General features: G+C 41.9%; 1 protein-coding gene across 2 annotated transcripts in view; it reads right to left on the reverse strand.

Annotated features, from left to right (window-relative positions):
* Positions 1–326: 326 nt before the first annotated feature.
* Positions 327–20840, reverse strand: part of LGR5 (leucine rich repeat containing G protein-coupled receptor 5) — a 125729-nt gene continuing 105215 nt past the window's right edge. For both annotated transcript variants that reach the window (XM_044227592.1, XM_044227591.1), the window contains 10 exons: positions 17232–17303; positions 17013–17081; positions 16800–16871; positions 13348–13413; positions 12363–12434; positions 8308–8379; positions 7203–7328; positions 5817–5962; positions 4160–4243; positions 327–2085 (listed from right to left, as the gene is read on the reverse strand). In XM_044227592.1, the coding sequence (XP_044083527.1) occupies positions 998–2085; positions 4160–4243; positions 5817–5962; positions 7203–7328; positions 8308–8379; positions 12363–12434; positions 13348–13413; positions 16800–16871; positions 17013–17081; positions 17232–17303 (1867 nt within the window). In that variant the 3' untranslated portion in view covers positions 327–997. The remainder of the gene's footprint in view (positions 2086–4159; positions 4244–5816; positions 5963–7202; positions 7329–8307; positions 8380–12362; positions 12435–13347; positions 13414–16799; positions 16872–17012; positions 17082–17231; positions 17304–20840) is intronic.

The raw sequence follows: 20840 nt of genomic DNA on the forward strand, positions 1-20840 counted from the left end.
ATGCCTGTGCGTTTAATTTATGTCGGTCTGCATTTGATCATTTCCTAAAGATGCACATTAGTTTGAATCAACTGAAAAGACCTCCTGCAAGAAGTGTGCACTCACCTGAAAACAACACAACAACAACAACAACAACAAAACAAACAAACAAAAAACCCCCAAAACCTCCCAGGTCGCTCACCATCTTTTCTAGGTATATCCATTGCCAGCAACGGACTTTTCTTCTGAGTGCTGGACAGCAAGGAGTTAACAACGAATTAGACAAAGCAAACTTCACTTCTACATGATTGCCTTCATGCCAATTTAAGAATTTAAGTTTATTTTCCTTTCAAAATACTTGTAGGCAGTTTTACTTCACTGAAGTGGAACCATCTCATGCTGGTACATAAAAATCTGGCATGTCTAGAAAGGATGTGAATCTAACTAGGAATGCCCTACATTATCCATTCAGGAGGGGACTGGAGACTGGAAGGATCCTTTGTGAGGAAAGGTGAAGGAGGACTAAAACATCCACATGGTCATTAAAATGAAATCTTACTGGTCACAGCCTCGACTTCGTCATGTAGGCCATTTAGAACCCTATTTTCCAAACACCTCTCACCATTTTTTAAGGGGTTTTCAGGTTTAAAACCTCTTTTGTAAGTGAGTAGTTCTGCCTCTCTCCCCAAATAATTAGATAGGTGAGTTGAAAAAGAAGCCGGTTGAAATCATGGAGAATCTTTTTTGAACACTTCAAATCTGTTTTTTAAAAATCTGAGCATACCAGATTAGTGTGACTGATAGTGTGACTGATCTATCTCTTATATCTGAGTGAGTTATACAAGCAGCAGTTAGACTTACTTTTCACTCTCCAGTATCAACAGATTTTCAGCTTTTTCCACACTGAGAGATACCGAAAACAAAGTTTCCACCAGCTGTTCTTAGTTACTGCTCTGATGTTCCCACTCTTATGTTTTTGGGTTTTCAATGTTTAAAACCGTTTTCTCCCACAGGTGATTTAGAGACATGGGACAAATGCCACAGATGAAAGGTGACAGCTTTCGGTCACTGGGTAAGCTGGTGGTGACACGGAATTGGAAGGCAGGTCGTAGGCGATGCTGGCGCTGGTGAAGGTTACCAAGGCTTGGGTTGAGTCACAGGACTGCTTCTCGACATCATCAGAGTTAACAGACATCAGGCTTGGGTTTCTCGATCTGGTCCAGAAGTGGGGTTGTTTTCCCAGGCTCCCCAGATCTTCCTTAAAATGGGGATTGAAGAGGATGTAGAGAAGGGGATTGAGGCAGGCAGGAAGCGGGACAATCACCAGGAGGATAAACTTAATTACTTCAGGGCTGATAAAGGTGAGGTTTAGTAAGGAGGAGAAGGACAGGAAGGCCACGGGACAGTAAAGGATGCAGTTGGTGAAGAGCAAGAGAGCAATGTGCTTCACCATAGAACAGTCCCACATGTTCTCTAGGTCTCCCTTTTCCAAATTGCAGTAGAGCTTGGTGTAGGCAATGGTCATCACCAGGAAGCAAAGAGAGTTGAGCAAGACAAGCGCAACCATGTAGCCCGTGGTGTTGGGATCGCCAAAGGGCAGGGGGAGGCAGAGCGGGGAGGCGCTGAACTCACTGCCCCCTAGCAGCGGAACTGTGGCGATGGTCAAGGCCAGCACCGCGCAGAGCAGAATGACTGCTTTCAGACAGGAGAAAGGAGTTTTCCTTTCAAATTTTGCAGAGCACCTCACAGAGAAGCCGCGCTCCAGGGCCGCCAGAGTGAGCAGGAAAACAGATGATTCCGAAGCAAAAATGGACAAAAACCCGACGACTTGACAACCGACCCCCTGTTCCCACCACGCCCCATGCTGGGCAAAGCTGCCAAAAGTGAACGCGTCCACACCCGCCAGCACAGCGCTGGAGACCCCCATGAGCATGTTCACAGCTGCTATTAACCCAATTAACAGTTTTATGGAGGAAAGGTACAGAGGGGCTCTGAACACCGTCGAGGTCACCAAGGCATTGCAAGTAAGCGCCAAAATGGCAATAGTCCACACTCCAATTCTGATCAGCCAACTGCCAAACAGGTACTCGCAGAGTTTGAAGGGGCCTAGAAGTCCAAGGAAGAAAAAGACTGGGTATCAAACCAGGGTTCACAACTTCTGCCATATTACCTTTTGTTTCTCTTCTTAGGACGCCGAGAGAGAGGCCAGTCACAGCCTCTGTGGCGTGTTCTACTTTCTTTAATACTGTGAAAACATGAACAGCAGGTGCTCATGTTTTCAACCTAAACACACAGAAATGGAGATGGGGAGTTTCAGTCACTTGATTATGTTCCCCCAAATACAGTGGAGTTGGGGCCAGGTGAAAAGCCAGATCTCCTGGGCTTTTCATTATGTAGTTTTTCAGAATGCTTCAAAAATGTTCTGGAAGCAGAAAAAGAAAATCCCAGGAAAATACTCCATAATATTAGAAGGGGAAGTATGGGTATGATGAGAGTGCATTTCACGGAAATTTCATCTTAGGTTTGTTGTTTGAGAGTAACAGAATCCTATTGTTGAAAATAAAGTATCAACCCTTCCCAGCTGCCTTCCACCCTGTACCCAACCCCCATGCCCCCAGCTGGCCCATCCTGTTCCTGGGAATGGGACAATTACATGAAGTCAATCTACACCTTTTTACTTGTCTGTATAAACAATTATTTGCTTTAATCAAATAGCTATTTAGGAAAGAGGAAATTTTATTTTATTTATTTATTTTTTAAAATTTTTTTAATAGATTTTATTTATTTATTTGACAGAGAGAGATTACAAGTAGGCAGAGAGGCAGTCAGAGAGAGAGAGGAGGAAGCAGGCTCCCTGCTGAGCAGAGAGCCCAATGCGGGACTCGATCCCAGGACCCTGAGATCATGACCTGAGCCGAAGGCAGCGGCTTAACCCACTGAGCCACCCAGGCACCCGAAATTTTATTTTATTTTAAGATTTTATTTATTTATTTGACAGACAGAGATCACAAGTAGGCAGAGAGGCAGTCAGAGAGGGAGAGAAGAGGAAGCCGGCTTACCACTGAGCAGAGAGCCCGACGTGGGGCTCGATCCCAGGACCCTGAGATCATGACCTGAGCTGAAGGCAGAGGCCTTAACCCATTGAGCCACCCAGGTGTCCCGGAAATTTTAAAAAGTAAATGATTACATGAAGCAAGACTGCTATGTACTAGTTAAGGCTAGATTGCTGATATCATTTAAAAATTGCCTATGTAGGGGCTCCTGGGTGGCTCAGTGGGTTAAAGCTTCTGCCTTCGGCTCAGCTCATGATCCCGGGGTCCTGGGATCGAGCCCCGCATCAGGCTCTCTGCTCAGCGGGGAGCCTGCTTCCCTTCCTCTATCTCTGCCTGCCTCTCTGCCTGCTTGTGATCTCTGTCTGTCAAATAAAGAAATTAAATCTTTTTTTAAAAATTGCCTATATAGGGCATCTGGGTGGCCCCGTTGGTTAACTGGACTCATGGTTTTGGCTCAAGTCATGATCTCAAGGTCATGGGATAGAGCTCTGAGTCATCAACGTCGCTCAGCAGGGAGTCTGCTTGAGAATCTTTCCCTCCCCATCTGTTCCTAGAGAACTCCCCATCCCCCCACCGACAGCCTGTACAAGCTCCCCCACTCAGGTAAATAAAAAATTAAAAATAAATACATAAACACATAAGTAAATAAAATCTTTTAAAAAACTGCATGTGCGGGGCGCCTGGGTGGCTCAGTGGGTTAAGCCGCTGCCTTCGGCTCGGGTCATGATCTCAGGGTCCTGGGATCGAGTCCCGCATCGGGCTCTCTGCTCAGCAGGGAGCCTGCTTCCCTCTCTCTCTCTCTGCCTGCCTCTCCGTCTGCTTGTGATTTCTCTCTGTCAAATAAATAAATAAAATCTTAAAAAAAAATAAAAATAAAAATAAAAAACTGCATGTGCTTGATTGGTTCTTCAGTTTTCATTAATCTTAATCGAGTCTTTCACAGAAACCCTGTCTATGAGGCGGGAACCAACTCTAGGGAATGGACATTTCTATTTTAAAGGTCCCCACAGGGAGGGATATAAGAGCCTCAAAGGCAGCAGAGATTTTGCTTTGAAGGGTGACCAGTATGTTACTGATGGCCTCAGAGTCAGCGTGCGTACGGATGCCCAGTTGTGGACCCTTCTCACCTGGGGAAGGTGAACACTGCACCGAATGAAGGACTTTCAGGTCTTCCTCAAAGTCCAGCAGGAAATCTTCAAGATCCCGCTCATCTGCAGGAATGAGAGGCCCTGGAATGAGATTCTGTCTCTCCTTCCTGGGGACCACATCCCAGGACCACATCCTCAAGACATGAAAGGTCACAAAGGGAACTGAAGCCCAGACGTGTCACTTTTTCCTGAGCTCCGGCTTTCTGGCAATCTATTATAAAGTTGCTTTTGGATGTTCTACTTGAGCCACTATATGACATAGTATTCCAGATGAAGCGGGGGTGAGGGAGGGTAACCCCAGGCTCTGGGCCATAACACTTTAGCTCTCTCATTCTGTCCTTGTTCCCTGCAGCTCAGGATGGTTCCAAATTGCACTGACCTAAGTTGGAGAGAGGCTGTGGGCCTCTCTTTATCCAATTTTCTAGCTTAGATAGCTAGAGAGCCCAGGTTCTGGGCTGTGTTCTCTGAGCACGAGAAGAAGAATCAGGTAGAGAAAGTTTCTATCTTTCCTGGAGATTCTGCTTAACAAAGCACAAATCAAGTTACTACTTAGTGCTCAGTGTAGCACCTATTTATGAAACAGGAGTTTAGTGACCTAACATACAGAATCACTGCCCGTAAACATGAATTCCCTGAAGAACTTTGTCTTTCTTGTCCATTATGTTCCTCCTGGTCCACAGTAGGCACTAATTTTTTTTTCCCTGAGTGAATGAATATAGTAGAAATTAACATGGATGAAGCAGCGAGAGCAAAAACTAAGGGAAAAACAGGAGCCAGATACATGCTGTGACCTCAAACAAAAAAGCCAAAGCTAAAATATCAGCTCTTTAAACTGATGTGTGTACATACAGAGATGGTAAGTTAACAGTCAGACAGACGGAATCACACTTGCCTGGGAATCAACAAATCATTAGGGTCCAAAGGAAGAGAAGCCAGTCTGCTTAGACTTTGTGCAAACTTGCAGGGTTGGCAGGGAAAGGCAAGTGGGGGCTGCCATGGCATCTCCTCATTACCACAGGTGTGGTTTCAGGGGCATTGCTGTCGGTTTAAGTAAGGTCTTACTTCAAGGAAAGCCAAGTGCTTTACAGACATTATCTCATTTCACCTTCCTGACAGATACCTCTATGGAGGGTGGGGTGGGAGGAGTGAATGTTTTAGAATTAGTTGGATGAGAATTGGGATTCTTCAGCCCTTCTGCTGACATATGGAAGCATCTAAATGCCTGTACTGGCTACTCCTCTCAGGTCCTAAGACTAAAAGAGGATTTTGTCTTCTGGAGAAAACCCCTCAGAAACATGTTTTTTAAAAAAAAGGTATCCATAAGGATGAGGCCCTTTTTAAAAGCTTATGGAAATATTAACATCAATATTAAGAATTACCCCCGAGGACAGCCTATGCCACGGGGGATTGAATTGTAAATAAAAGTATGAAGGAATCACTTACGGAAAAGATGAACTTTTAGAACGAATCCTAAGGGATATTTCTCTTTCTCTGGGAGTCTTTAAGTAGTGAGATTGATGGCCAACTTGCTGGGGCTGGTTACATAGGGACTTGTCTGGAGTTCATATGACTTGTTTGATGACTTTTCAAGACCCTTCTAGATACAATTTCTTCACTGTGACATAGCAAGTCTTACCTTGAACTTGAAACATTCCAGCATCTTTCTTATGCAGGTCATCTGTACTGCTGTTGTCCTCTTTATTCCATTGATTAGATATTTTATAGACATTCTCACACACTCCAAATGCACAACACTGGTAAGCATAAGGCATTTCTATAACCCTTTAAATGAACGAAATCAAACAAAAAACACATACTTAAAGACACAGGTTGTTGAATGTAGTGTTCATGTTTTTTCACTCAATAATTCTGTCTTTGGATCTTAGCCTTATTTAAGAAACTAAAGTATTAACTGTGCACAAAGATGTTCATTACTGTACTATTTATAATAACAGTGGAGTTGCCATGAAATGCTGATAATTGCTGAGGTTGAGTGATGCATATATTATTTTCTCTACTTTGGTGCTTAAAAATTTCCATAATAGGGAAGTTAAAAAAATGACTGCTAGGAAAATTGTAGCACCATTAAAAAGTGCTTATGGTATGACATAATGTAAAGTAATGAAAACATGATGTAAGTTCGTATATGTACTGTAGTTCTAATGATTAAAAATACATTGGAAACAAAGTCTAAAAGGAAATAAAATAACAATCTGAGGGGTTTGAAGTGGCGGGGGAGTGGGAGGTTGGGGTACCAGGTGGTGGGTATTATAGAGGGCACGGCTCGCATGGAGCACTGGGTGTGGTGAAAAAATAATGAATAATGTTTTTCTGAAAATAAATAAGTTGAAAAAAAAAAGTTGTTTAGGGGGTATTTTTAGATTTTTACTCTCTTCTACTTTCCAAACTCTCTTTTGGGGTTATGGTTTTAAAAGTATATGGAATGTCCTGTGGTTTAAAAAACACTTATACATATGTATATAACCATACACATACCTACATGCATATATATATATATACACACACACACATATACACACACACACACACATATATATACATATATGTATATATATACACATATATTTTTAACAGTAATAAGCATAACAGATTTTAAAGAGCTTTACTTCCTCAAAGAAATATGAATTTCGTACATTTTATTAGAACATATAACAAGCTAGATAAAATTAAAAACGTAAGCAGTTTTTAACTACAATAATATTATCATGTTATTTAATTACGTGTCCTAGTTTATATCTCATGGATCGATGGTTTTCAAACTCTTCCCGTGAACACTAGGATTCTGGGAGGCATCTTTGAGGAAGAAAGGAAATGTGATCAGGAAGACAAAGTCTCCCCCTTCAGGGTTTGTCCTAACAATGCCCTAGGGGTGGGGGACTTGAGGGCATGAAATGCAATTCAAAAGAGTCCCATGACCTCATAAATTTTGAAAACTACTATAACACGTCTATTATTTCGCATGACCACAAATGTATCTTATTAGTTTTAATGACAAACTCACTTGAGTTCTGGAAAGTTTTCAGATGATATCAAGCTCTGTAAGGCATGATTTCCTGTTAATTTTAAGTGAGTTAAACCATGTAACCCCGTTACAGGAAAAGACGACAGGCGGTTGGAGGATAGGTCCCTGTAAAACATCAAACAACAATTGGCTTTTGGTCTGTGTTTGCAGAAAGCATCGATGTTTAAAAAAAAAAAAGGGCAACCTTTTAGGTTTAGCTTCTGATCATTTTACGACTTAAAATCAGAATTGCAGGGGAGACTTGTTTCAATCACATCCAAATTGTAATTTCTACATTCAGCTTCATTTTGCCGGGTGGGGACATCAAAAATCAGTGGAAGGAGGCGCTGAAGCTAATTTGAAAAGTGATATTGAATGGATTAAGTTGGGCAGGAGGGGCAAGACGCTGTCGGGTTTATTCTCTTTCCTCCCCTTAACTCTGTCTGACCAGCAACTTCTCCTTTGACAAGGGAGAAGGAGAGGAAGGTGTAAGATGCAGAGGGGAGGTGGCATGGGGTGGGGGACAGGACAGCAAAGTTTTCTCTCAGGATGGCAAATATGAAATGAAAACGCTTTGGAACTGAAATGACATCTTATTCTACCCCACCTGACTGCTCAACTAAAATGGAAAATTTCACCTCAATAACCAGAACCAGCTGTCACCCAGATCTTCAATTACACATGTCAGGCCCCCACCGCCCCCTGTGGCCATGGAAGGGCGGGGTATGGGGGTGCTCCTCTCTGGTCTGACTCAGCTCCAATGTCCAGAGCACTAACGGCCGGGCAATTCATGCACACGGCCTCTTCGGCAAAACCAACATTTCTAAAAAAATTTTTTATTTTTTATAAACATATAATATATTTTTATCCCCAGGGGTACAGGTCTGTGGATCGCCAGGTTTACACACTTGACAGCACTCACTATATAGTACATACCCTCCCTAATGTCCATAACCCCAACTCCCTCTCTCAACCCTCCTTCCCCCAGCAACCTTCAGTTTGTTTTGTGAGACTGAGTCACCTATGAAAACCAACATTTTTGATGAATTTAGGTGGCCCCCCAATTATTTAAAATATGCCATAAACAAGTCACGAAAATACTCACAGCTTTCTTAGAGATGGCAAAGTGGAAAACGCATTGGGATGAATGATGGCAATTTTGTTCCAGGCTAAATTCCTATTAAAAAAATAACAATGAGGCAAGTGAGAAGATTATATATTAAAAAAAAAAAAGATTGTGTGACGTTTTACCACATATATTCCTTAAAACTTAACTTCCATTCAGGACATAGCAATAAACTTATCAAATCAGCTTTCAGATAAAGGTATTAGTAGTATCAAGTGACTGAAGAGGAACTTAAAATCAAACTTGTTTTAAAACAATCAAGGAAAAATCATGCAAGTGGATATTTTAGATTTTACTCTCTGCTAAAATGTTGACTAAAACATGGCTGTGAAATTTTATGGGAGCACTTCTGAGATGAGCAGAGGTGGAGGAGGAGGTAAGACGCAGGACTTCCGAGGGTCCTCCTCTGACGAATTGGAAGTGGGTAAAATGTCCTGCATATGTAATGAAACTCAAAAACGCTTTCTGTACATTGTCGGGTAGGTCAGGCCGCAAGAGAAACACTGAGAAGTATTAAAAAAAAAATCCCCAGTAAAGGAGATGCACACTTAAATTCTTAACTGCAAAATAAATAAAAAAGGGGCTAATATGTCGAAAATAAAATCCTTTAATAACAAAGAAAACCTACAGTCTACGGAGAAATAAGATTAACTCAACACACACACACACATACACACACTGAAAGGTAGATGATTCAGCAAGAATAGGACTTCCACATTTCACAAAAGGTACAATGAACTTAAAATTTGTCCTTTCAGAATACCTGACTAATAAATGTAATAAAAGTATAGACAACTGAGGAAATTGAAAGGGATTCGGGTCACCTTTTCTCTAGCACAGAGGAGTGATTTATTTAGGATACTGGGCCTCCTGAGTTACCTTGGATAAATGGTTTTCACAGAATATTTATATTTTCATTTGAAGGGCTCCCTACGCTGGATGAAACTGGAAGGCTTTTTATTTTGATCCCTCAAGGATCCCAGAACAGAAAACAGTTTTGGCTAATAAGGGGAGGAAATGGCAGGGAAGGAGTGGGGAAGCTCCAAATGGGGATTCAGTAAATCGAGTGAGGAGGCTGTCTCCTCCTGAGCTGCTCCTAACGTATCTGTCCCTCGAGGGGAGCAGGTCCTACCACCTGTCCAAGTCTCTGGTGGCTTCAGCTGGAACATGGGTGCCCCCCAGTGAGCCTCACAGAGCAAAATATGCAGGCTGAGTCCGGTCATGGGTCCCTATAGCAATTTGGCGAGTTTTCGAGTAAATATGGGAGAATTTGTATGTTCAAAGGACTGTAATTTCTCTCCTGCTTGTACACCTGTGTGCTGGAGTCCTCCCAGCAGCCCCTGAGGAGCCATTTCCGCTCTCCAGCCCTGTTCCGTGCCTGGGGCTGACCCTGCAGGTGGCTCCCTACTGGTCGCAGCTGGATTCCCAGTGGAAGCCCAGGAGAGAGAACTTGGGCACTGGTCCTCCTTCTCTGCTTGGGAATCTTGTCTCTGGTGGCAGCTACACACTTTCTCAACCGCGGCCTCCCTTCTCTGTGTCTCTGTAGCCTCAGCCTTGGCCACACGGTTGGTTTCTGCCTACCCATGCCTCGCTTGCTCTCATAACCGTCAACACAACTCTAAGAGGTGGGTGTTGTCATTAGCCCCATTTTACTGGTGAGGAGTGACGCACAGAGCAGTAAGGGACTTGCTCCAAATCACAGAATCATCTCAGGAGCTGGGATTCGAACTCGAGCTGACTCACATCAGAGTCCCTATCTTTTGCTCAGAACATGTTCGAAATTCTTAAGTAAATAACGAGAGAGCCACTGCACTAGACCCTCGGGGCTGGGGGATGATAAAAATGTTCTTGTCATTTTGGGGTAGGGCACAGTCTATGCATGGCAGTGCCGAGGGTTGAGTCCTGCGGCAGGGAGTGTGCAAAATGCATCAGAGTGGCATGGGCTCATGGCAGGAGATCTTGTTCTTATAAGGGCTCAGGCAGGGGGAAGTCGAGAGTGGGGAGGAACCCAATGGGCAGCGAGAACACGGGAGCTAGCCACCACATGTCAGAGCACCACATGCTAGGAACGTGTGGGTGAGAGTCAGGAGGTTGTACTATGAGGTTGGAGTCAGATTTTTTTTTTTTAAAAGATTTTATTTATTTATTTGACACAGAGAGAGATCACAAGTAGGCAGAGAGGCAGGCAGAGATAGAGGAAGGGAAGCAGGCTCCTCGCTGAGCAGAGAGCCCGATATGGGACTCGATCCCAGGACCCTGGGATCATGACCTGAGCTGAACGCAGAGGCCCTAACCCACAGAGCCACCCAGGCACCCCTGGAGTCAGATTGTGAAGCTCGGTGCCGAAGTCTAGTCTCAAACTTGAAGACAATAGGAGACTAATGAGATTCTTGAAGCAGGGAAGCACCATGATTAGATTTCTGTTTGAGAAAGTTTCTCTTCAGAGAATGGGATGAGTGAGTGGAGACGGATGGAGGAAAGGTTGGTTAGGACGATGCTGGTGGCAATCCACAGGAGTCATTCCGCGGGCCTGTGGCAGAAGAGTGGATGAACTGGAGGTGGCAGAGTTTGGTGGGTGACAGATGTGAAGTCTAAGGGGTAGGAGGAATTCAGGGAGACTCAAGACATGGAGCCTTCTGGGTCTGTGTCTCATTCTTCTGGTGTCGTTAGAGGTCAGTCTTTCATTTTGTGTGTATATGAAAAAAATATATAGATATTTCTGGTGAGAACATTTAAGTTCTACTCTATTAGCAAATTTCAATGACATAATAGAGTTTTATCAACTATATCAGCCTTTTACAGGGAAACTGACTTTTGGAAATAGCCAGAACTTCAACTGGGTGAAAAAATCAGGTAATGAAGTTAGGTAATATATTTTTGTTTTACATTTACTAAAAAAAAGTAGAAGAACTTCACAAGCTGATACCAAAAATAAGGAAAGGGCAATATATTTAAATTCAGAACAAGTTAGTTTTCAAGGTAAGTTTTTAGGAGGAGATGATTCTTAAGGGTAAATTTAAAATGTTTTGAAGAGTGGTATTATTTTACTATGATATAGTCTCTTAAGTACTAAGAAAAACTTTAGGGAGTGCCTGTGTGGCTCAGTCAGTTAAGCACCAATGCTTGATTCTGGCTCAGGTCATGATCTCAGGGTCGTGACACTGAGCCCTGCCTCGGGCTCTACGCTCAGTGGGAAGTCTGCTTGAGGTTCTTTCTCCCTCTCCCTCTGCCCCTCCCACCCCTCTGTCTCTCAAATAAATCAATCAATCTTAAAAGAAAAGAAAAGAAAAACTTTAGGAAAAGAGTAGTATTTAAGAACATATACCAGAGTTTAAGCATTATATACTGTCATCATTCATCAAAATTACATTGAAATTTGGTTTCAAGATGAAAAAGATCTGTCACAGAAAACAATCTGTTATCAAGTTTTTTAAAAAAAATTTATGGCTGGTATATGGTGTTTTCACTCATAAAATGGAACTAGATACCATATTTACAATTCTTAGTCATCTGATCGACAGAAGCCTTTTTCAGGGCGTCTGTGCTCAAACCTTAGTGTACTTGTTAAAATGGCGATCGTCAGGATCCAACTCAGAGATTCTAACTCATGAAGCCCGTGAGGACCCGAAGCCAGTATTCTTTGCAGTGGCCCCCAGAGGATTCGTAAGCAACTCTGAGACACAGACGGAGAACCGCTGACCCAGGAAAAACGAACAGGCAGGAAGTATTGTGCAGTCGTCCCATTTCTGTGTGGAAAACGATCCCTACCCATTCCAGGCTGCTGACAGGAACAGGTTTCATAGGCAAGTCAACAGCTTGGCCTCCTTCTTCCTTACCCAAGTTCCGTGTCAGAGAGCAGATGGCAAATTTACTACTTTTGAATATATTCCCGAAAATCACCATGAGCGAGAGATTTGCGTTTTCACAGCAAAAACAGGCACACAGGTTCAACCGTACCCGTATACAGCGGAAAGAAAATACCAGGGAAGAGAGTGCTCTGTGTGGGGGGGAAGGCGCTGGGAGGCAGTACTCACAGAGTTCGGAGGCTAAGCAACTGCTGGAAAGTGTCAACTTTAATTTCATAGATTTCATTATGTCGCAGGTCTCTGAAATGACAGAATTCCAAAGATTGGTTTCAAAGATTAGTCTTCAGAGATCTTGTACAGAGGGATTACCTGTCCTCAATCAAAGGAACACATGAAGTGTGACTACCAAGTGACTGATGAAAAATTTTTTGTTTTGCTTAAAGAAGAACATTCCAATTTATATACTGGAGTGTTGCCTCTCTTTTGAAGCAACAAGTTCCTCTGGGTGGGCGTAAGACTGTATTCCGAATGTCAGCCTCGTTCAGTCACCTGGCTCTGCCTTCCGGGCCCTTCTAGAATTCTTTGAGGGTGTTCAAGACTGTCAAATCCTTACCTTTTAAAAACAGATTTGCCTTTCTTTTTCTCTCTTAATCGCCCAAAGGCATTCAAAGAAAAATGAGGTGGGGAAAAGATAGATGGTTAATATCGTTTTGATCAAAACCAAAGTATGACTTTAAAGCAGTAAGACTCATGTTTTGTGGAGGCAATTTTAAGAAAGAAATGTTCGAATGTTTCCTGCCTAAGTGTCATCAACGGCATCTCGAATATAAAGAACACGGTACCTCCTCTAAGGATGGCTGCTGTGAAACAAACCAACCCCTCCCATATTTACAAGTAACACTCCTCATTGGATATGTAAGTTTAGAAAAATCCCAAAGCTCCAATAACACTGAAGTTCTATTAGGACACCAAGTTTGGGGTGGAAAAAGCACAACAAATGCTTCAGTGACAGTACAGTGCATAGTAAAATAATATTATCTATGTTTCCCAGCTCAATAGCCATCCTACACAGTCACACTTTGTGTGTGTGAGAAGGGAAAGCACCAAATGTCTCCCCAGTGAACCACGGGGGCAAGCAAACCAGTGACCCCTGGAAATGTGAGTTTTGGCTCTAGTTTTTTGTTAAGTGACTTAGAGACTCTGATAGACATACATTTTCTGAAGCTTTTGGCAGACTGAAAAACTGGGTAAATCTTCCAGCAGGTTGTAAGATAGATCTCTGGAAAACAGAAGGTACAAAAGGGAAAATCTGTTACATATTAATCCTAAGGAAACATGCTTTGCTCTCCTTTCCCCTCCCAGATGATATATCTCCCAAAGGCAGACTCTGAATGTTTCCCCAGCCCTGACATGGAGCAGGTAGTCACAGGCATTATTGGATTAAGCATAGATCCAAACATTTACTGAAATGTAGCTGTTGTACTTCTTTAATTGATTTAAATAATTTACTTAGTGAATTTATTTATATTTTGTTAGTGATGATCTCCAATGTCCTAGCTATTATCTTACTGAAATGAGTACAAATTAAATTAAATAATTGTGCCTCTCTAAGAGCTGCTATATCTCTACAGCTAAGAGAATCATTGTTGGTTCTTTTCTAATCAACTAAAAAAAAAAAAAACAACAACAATTCAAAACATAGCACTAACTTTGAAATCAATCACGGCAAGGGGGAAAAAAAATCTAAGAAAGTCTTCAGCCAAAACTCAACAAATTACAGAATAACAAAAACATCTGGACATATTTATAGTATAATATAACTAATCTAAAACAAGCCATGGTAATTTGCAGAAAGCTTAAAAAAAGAAAGCTGGTAGATAAAGTAACATAGATACTTTAAAAAAAATCTTGTCTCATGTTTAAAAAGTTATCAGCTAATCAACTAACAACACACTTTCATGCCTGATTCTAATTCTTAAAACCAGATCACTACTATGCAACTGGAAAATCCATACTGCTTTCTAAGAGGCTTTTAAATTATTTTGTTCTTGTCATTGAGTACTCCATTCTACATTTTTTGAATGAATGGAATTTATATAGAAAGACAGTTCAGTTACTACACCTATATAATGCAGATGAAGCTGTTTGCAAACACAAATTTGTAGTTTGTACTAGAGGTTTGAAACACTAAACCAAACCAAACCAAACCAAAAACGAAAAAACCCCAAACCATACCCCACACCTGGGCACAAATATACCTGGTCAACAAAATGGTGTAAATTTTTTAAAAAGAGTGTATGTGAGAAAATGGACATACATATCGTCACAGCTGATAATAATTTGGTTCACTTGTTCTCACAGACTGCAAGGGAACAAATCCTTCTGTGTACCTCTTAGTAGAAGATACAGAACACCTTCGACACAAAGACACAGGGGCACTTGTGCCTATTTTCTACCTAGTGATTTTCATTGCTAACATTCATCAAGCACTTCTTAAATATAGACACCATGTTTACCGCTTTCCCTAAATTATTTCATTGAATGCTTGTGGTCACCTTATGAGGAAGACACTGATTATCATCATACAATGTGAAATAATTCCCTTCAGATCACCAGCTACTTAGTGGGGATATTGGATTCCTAATATCATTCCCATGAAAGTGAAGAACCTGGGGCACAATTTTAACAGTGAAGTTTCCCCATGTAACAGGCACTCCGTGGATGATTCAGTCAAAGGAGGGTGGGTGGGGAGCTCACAGATCTGTGCATCCAGAACATAAAGTAGATTGTAGTAGAGCTTGGCACTCCCAGTTCTACTCTCAACTTCAACTGATTCTTCATCTTGGTTGATACACTGGCCAAACATTATGCCTTTTTTCAGTTCTCTCCTTAAAGGAGAAGATACTCGTTCTGCTGAACTGGCATGGTGTCGTGAAGAACAAATTGAAGTTAGAGGTTGAAGGGCTTTGACACTGACAAGCTCCTGTGGTTAATGTATCTGTGTTCTTTCAGACCTTTCAAGTTTCAAATGGAGAAAAGAAGAGCTTGAAGAGAGAGTAATGGTCCAAGGGAAGTGAGAAAGAAGTTGATAAGAGCTAACACTGCCTGAGAGTTTATAATGTTCCAGGTGTGTGTATAAGCATTTGACATGTAGTAACTCACTTAATCCTCATGATGATCCTCTGGAGGAAGTGGCTGTATCTCTATTTTATAGATTGGGAGATGGAGCCCCAGAGGGGATAAATAACTTGCTCAAGGTATCTTGCTGGTATATAGGGAGACTAGATTTGAACCAGAAACAGAGACCCCCAGAGCCTTTGCTCTTAACCAATTTGCCAGTCAGCCTCCATTTATGCAGTTCTAGCTCTGGCTGGTTTACCATTTTCCATGTCACATACTGGAGACAGATGCAGTTTAAATACTGGCTTCTTATGTACTGGTCACAGCATGTGAAATCCTAGTCATGTCATCAAGCCAGTTTCCTCGAAGAATGAAGATAATTATACCTGGACGTGGTAGGTGGAATTCTAAGATGGTGCCCAAGATTTCTCCCCCCTGGTATACATGCACTTTCTTCTGGTTATCCAATCAAACTGCCTGTAGTTGAATTTGGACTCTGTTACTTTCTTGCAGCGTGACTTCAACAAATGTACTTTACTTTCCTAATTCTCAGTTTTCTCATCTGTATCCACACCTCAGAGGCAATGTGGAGTGAAGAAGAGACTTACTCCATATTCTCCCCGCCTCTATGCATGAATGACTGACCCCGAGGCTCTCATGGGGTGTTCGTACAACCCCATATACTGAACAACTGAAGTCTGAAGTGGCCAGGGTGCTGGGGATGGAAGGAAGCAGAATTATTGTGGCAGACATTCCCATCCTTCCACTTAACATTCGTAGTGCTGCTTGTAGTTCTGCCATGAGGTGAAGCCTGTCGTGAAAGTACAGGCATTCAACTGACACAGATGTCTCCCATGAGAGAATGGAGCCATGGCCGGAGACTAAGGGTTCATTCATTAAGTTGCCACAATGCATGAGAGGACGATAATAGGTTGGGAGTTGAGGGAGAAGGCTGCAAATGGAAGGTCAAAATAAGGCTCTGCTCTTCAAATCCCTATAAACTACTTTTTAGAAAGGGAAAGGCAGAGGGAAAAAAAAAAAAGCTCCAAGTCACTAGAATTCACATATGCAAACATTTTAACCACTAGTTGGAAACATTACAACATGGCACCCACCAACTATACCAGAAGAAGGGTCACCTTTGTCAAGATTTGTATGGGTCGGATAACTTAATTTTTTATTTTGGCAACCATATTGGGTTTTTGATTCATTACGTAATTTTTTTCTGCTCTGCAAGCCTTGAGGGGGAAAACGAAGTTATCTAGGCTTGTTCATATCCTTTTTCTGACAGGAAACGTGTGCCAGTTGAAACTCTAAAGGGAGACTGATTGGACCTTGGGAACAAAGGGTGCGCTGCCACCATTACCAGGGTCACATCAGAGAGCCACTTCCCCGGCCTACGGGGGCTAGGGAGCACCGACCTTTTGTAGCCTACAAGGAAAAAACTTTCTCCCCTTTTCAAGGATTATTGAAAGAATGCCTGCCATTTCACTCCTAAATGGAAGTTGCCTGTTTACACAACGTCACTGCCTTCCTGATACGCACAGCACTTGCAGATTAGGTAACTGATCACAGGCGGTTTGAGGAAGAGATGAGATCTGGGCTCCAGTTAAAGTCCTGTTGAAATACAAACCAGACATAATTCTTTTATTCAGGCATCATACAGTGACATATTTTTATTCACTGGCTTTAAGATTGGTCAGGCTTCAAGGGCAGTGCGTGTTCTGGGCAAAGTCAAGAGCCTATTCAAGTACTTACAGACTCTCCAGGCTCGCAGTTCCAGTTAAATCAGGAAATACAGTTATTTGTGAGGCACCATTCAGAGTCCTAGAAGGAGGGGTACATGAGTACTATTGGAAGAAGATTCCAGAAAGGGGTCATTTTAGTGCCATTTTCAAAGCACTTTAACTTAAAATATTCATTTGGTTTATACAATACCCCTGCAAGGGGAAAGGGATCTGTAAGAGAAAAACCTACAGTGTCCTTAGTTCAGGTAAATGTTGAAAAGCAGATCTTCCAACAAGCTGGATGGGGTTGTCATAGAAATGTCTGAAAAAAATCCAAACACCAATGTCTTAGTATAAAAGCTCAAGGACAAATGAATACCTGTTCAAAATTCCAACAAATACATTAAATGTATGTAATCTTGATTGTACTATATTGTATAATATTCCTGGTTACTTGGTAAAACACAAAAGAAATGTTTTGACTCCCGAGGAGACTTTCTAAAAAAAAAGATTTTTTTTTTTGTCAGAGAGAGAGAGATGGGGGCGGGGTGGAGGGTCGGCAGGCAGAGGGAGAAGCAGGCTCCTCGCTGAGCAAGGAGCCCAACACGGCACTTCATGCCAGGTCTGTGGGATCCTGACCTGAGCCAAAGGCAGATGCCTAACCAACTGAGCCACCCAGGTGCCCCAGGAGGAGACTTCCAGTAAGAAATCCATACTATATAAAAATGAAAATTCTTTTGACAGCAAGGCAGATATAAGTGACAGATACTAAGGAGAAAAGCAAGTGAACAGATTGTAGGTATATCTAAAAAGCTTCCTCTGCCTCCAACATCTGTGGCATATCCATCAAGTGGCAAAAAGGTAATTCAAGGTCCTGGCAATTGCATCATTAAATAAATAAAGAAAGATGAAGTTCTACAGGTACACATGAAGGTTAGATCCTTGTGTCAAATCTTATCATAACATACATGAAGGACTCTTCCAATTATTTGAGAGGAAATTTGCTATTCTGCTTTTTTGGTAACATTAGATTTCTAAAAAAGTTAAATACTGCTTTAAATGATGAGGCATTATTAGAACTTAAATATTTTGTTTTACAGATATTTTCAATGGAATGGTATTTGAACTGTCTGGTCAATGAAGCCCTTCAAATAGTTCTTAGTGGAGAAGACATCCCAGTTCACTGAAATTCAACAAATACTTATTGGTGTTACTGCACTCAACGTCAGAGCCTAGGGACTGTGGGGATTCATAGCCTGAGTCATTAAGGAAGCCGTCATTACGATCTCTTACATGCCTGACATTATGCTAGATTCTGGGAGTTTGAAGAAGATGGATACAATGTCCCCGCCCTCAAGAAGCTTGGAATCCGTTGGGATAGAACAAGTAAGTAACAGCCTAACACGTTCTAGCTGATAAAGCTCTTTCACGTATGCCGCTCAATGGACCCACTCAACAGCTTGGAAAGCTCCACAGCTTTTAAATTTTAAATTATCCACAGCACAGATACTTAGATACATTTATCTCATTTTTGGGGGAGGAAAGGAAGGCTCTAATACTTTGGTAAATTCAGTAACTCCCAGAGCTTTGCTTTTCTAATTTGTTAAACTGGGATAATAAATCTGAGTTGTAGGTTTCATGTACAAATTAAAAGAGCTCGTGCTTGTGTAACATCTGGCTGGGATCTGGATTAGATCCATCACCCATAAAAACCCAAGTCCCCTTCTGTCCTCCTGCCCTCTTCCCTTGGATTAGAACACTGATAAGAGAAAGAGCTAGAGCTAGAATATAGGTCTTATGATTAAAAAATGGAGAGTTTTTCCATAATATTACACTGTCCCTTATCTATGTCATATGCCTCTGTGTGTGTGTATATAAATATAAATATAAATATAAATATATATATATATAATTATGTTCACATACATATATGTACGTAAGTACACTGGGCAGATAGGAATTCCCGTGCTTGTGTATGTAAGTTTCACAAATAAAGAGTTATAGGGCTCTCAGGAAATTTTCTTGTGAGGTCAAGAAAAACTTCATGTCATGTCATTGGAAAGGGGCCCTGGGAGACAGAATTTCAATAAGCATCGTGAGAGATGGATTTGTAGGAGCAAAGGCAATACAAAGTTTTGTTCTATGAATACAGGTTAGTCAATCTGGGTTATGGCATCGGGTGACCGAGGAGAGCTGTGGAGAACTGGTCAGGAGATGAGGCGAGAGGCAACCCTGCATCTCCGTATGATCCACAGCAAGATGTTGACGAGTTGGATGTTCTGCCTCCGCCCTCCCGTGACGGAGGCAGTGGATGAGCCTTCCATCGGCAGGAATGCTGAGGCAGTGGCTAGCAGAGGCGGGTGGCAGTGGGCTTGAGAAGCAGTTACGAGGACGACGGGGACCACAGAGGGAGAAATGGAGGCTGGGTGGCCAGTGGGACAGGGGAAGCATTCACAGAAGCTGGGAACTGGGGATCTGCCAGGTGGTGGCAGTGACTGACGAGAGAGAAACAGGCAGAAGCAAGAAGAGGAGAGTTTCAGGGAGAAAATAGCGAATCGCAATAAAATACTGGATAGAAGCACTTATAAATTTGGGGGGCTGTTAGTCCTTTCTCAAGTGATATTAGCATATCAAAAGAGTGATTAAAAAAAAAAGAGAGAAAACAAAACCAACCCCAGTCTTGTGGCTCTAAGGAAAAAGAAGCAAAGGCAAAGCAATTTGCCAACTTTTAGTATGTAAATACTCTCTAATGAGGCCTAATGTTTGTTGGCAATAAACTTTAAAACCCTTAGTTTGCCAACATACTGTCAATCTATTTCAGAAACGATGAATGGTATTTTTTTTTTTTTCAGTTGTCAGGGCTGATTGGGATTCCAGCTCATTTGTGACACTACTATACGGTTCCAGAAGGCCTCTTAATCAAGTTGGCTCAGGATGAATATCTGCCAAGAAATGCCCCGACGGTCAAGTTCAACAGTTATCCTTACTCTCCTGCAGATTTGAGACCCCTCCTGCAAGACTTCAGGCCAGTACTGTTCTCCCAGTCTGCCAGGTCTTTTATAGAACATCCTAACACCTGTTTTCATCTTCCGGTGCATCTACATGGGATTGATTTTCTGTTTGTGCTAAATGTGAGACATATAACTCATTAGTTATATGCCTTAGCTGTAACTCTATTGTGCACTTTTAGGGTATATAAACCCTCACATACATCTTTTTAGAATATAAGCATGTTTCTAGAATTACAACTGTGCTTGTAATTATGTAAATGTGACTCAATGTTTGGACTTGATAACAAACAGATACAGAAACCTCACATAAAACGGTAAACTCCCCAAATGCCCACCATCAATGGAGTCGATTGCTGTAAAGGACTCCTATTTGATTATAATAATTTATAGGGGCACCCGGGTGGCGCAGTCAGTTCAGTGTCTGACTCTTAGAATCAACTCGGGTCCCTATCTCAGGGTCTTGAGATCAAGCCCTGCATCAGGCTCTGCACTCAGCGCAGAGTTTGCCTGAGTCCCCGTTTCTCTCTTCCTTTGCCCATCCACCCCTGCGTGCGCACTCTTTCTTTCCCTCCCACTGAAATAAATAAATCTTAAAAAAAAAAAATTTATATTTCTAGTATACCTAGGTTCAAGTTCTGAGTGACTGTGACTTTGACAATGATTCTCTAAAAAATCAGTTTTATTCCTTAGAAAATAGAGATAGGCAAAAGTATGTCACAAGAGTACTGTGAAGTGAGACAAGGTCTCTGAAGATATGAAGCATGAGGCAATGCACACTTGTAGATTCTAGAAAAAAAGAATCTTTTATGTCATTCCAGCAGTCAGCTGAAAGCTGGCAAAACATCTCC

Source organism: Neovison vison, chromosome 12 (genome assembly GCF_020171115.1).
Source record: "Neovison vison isolate M4711 chromosome 12, ASM_NN_V1, whole genome shotgun sequence".
Classification (NCBI taxonomy): Eukaryota; Metazoa; Chordata; class Mammalia; order Carnivora; family Mustelidae; genus Neogale; species Neogale vison.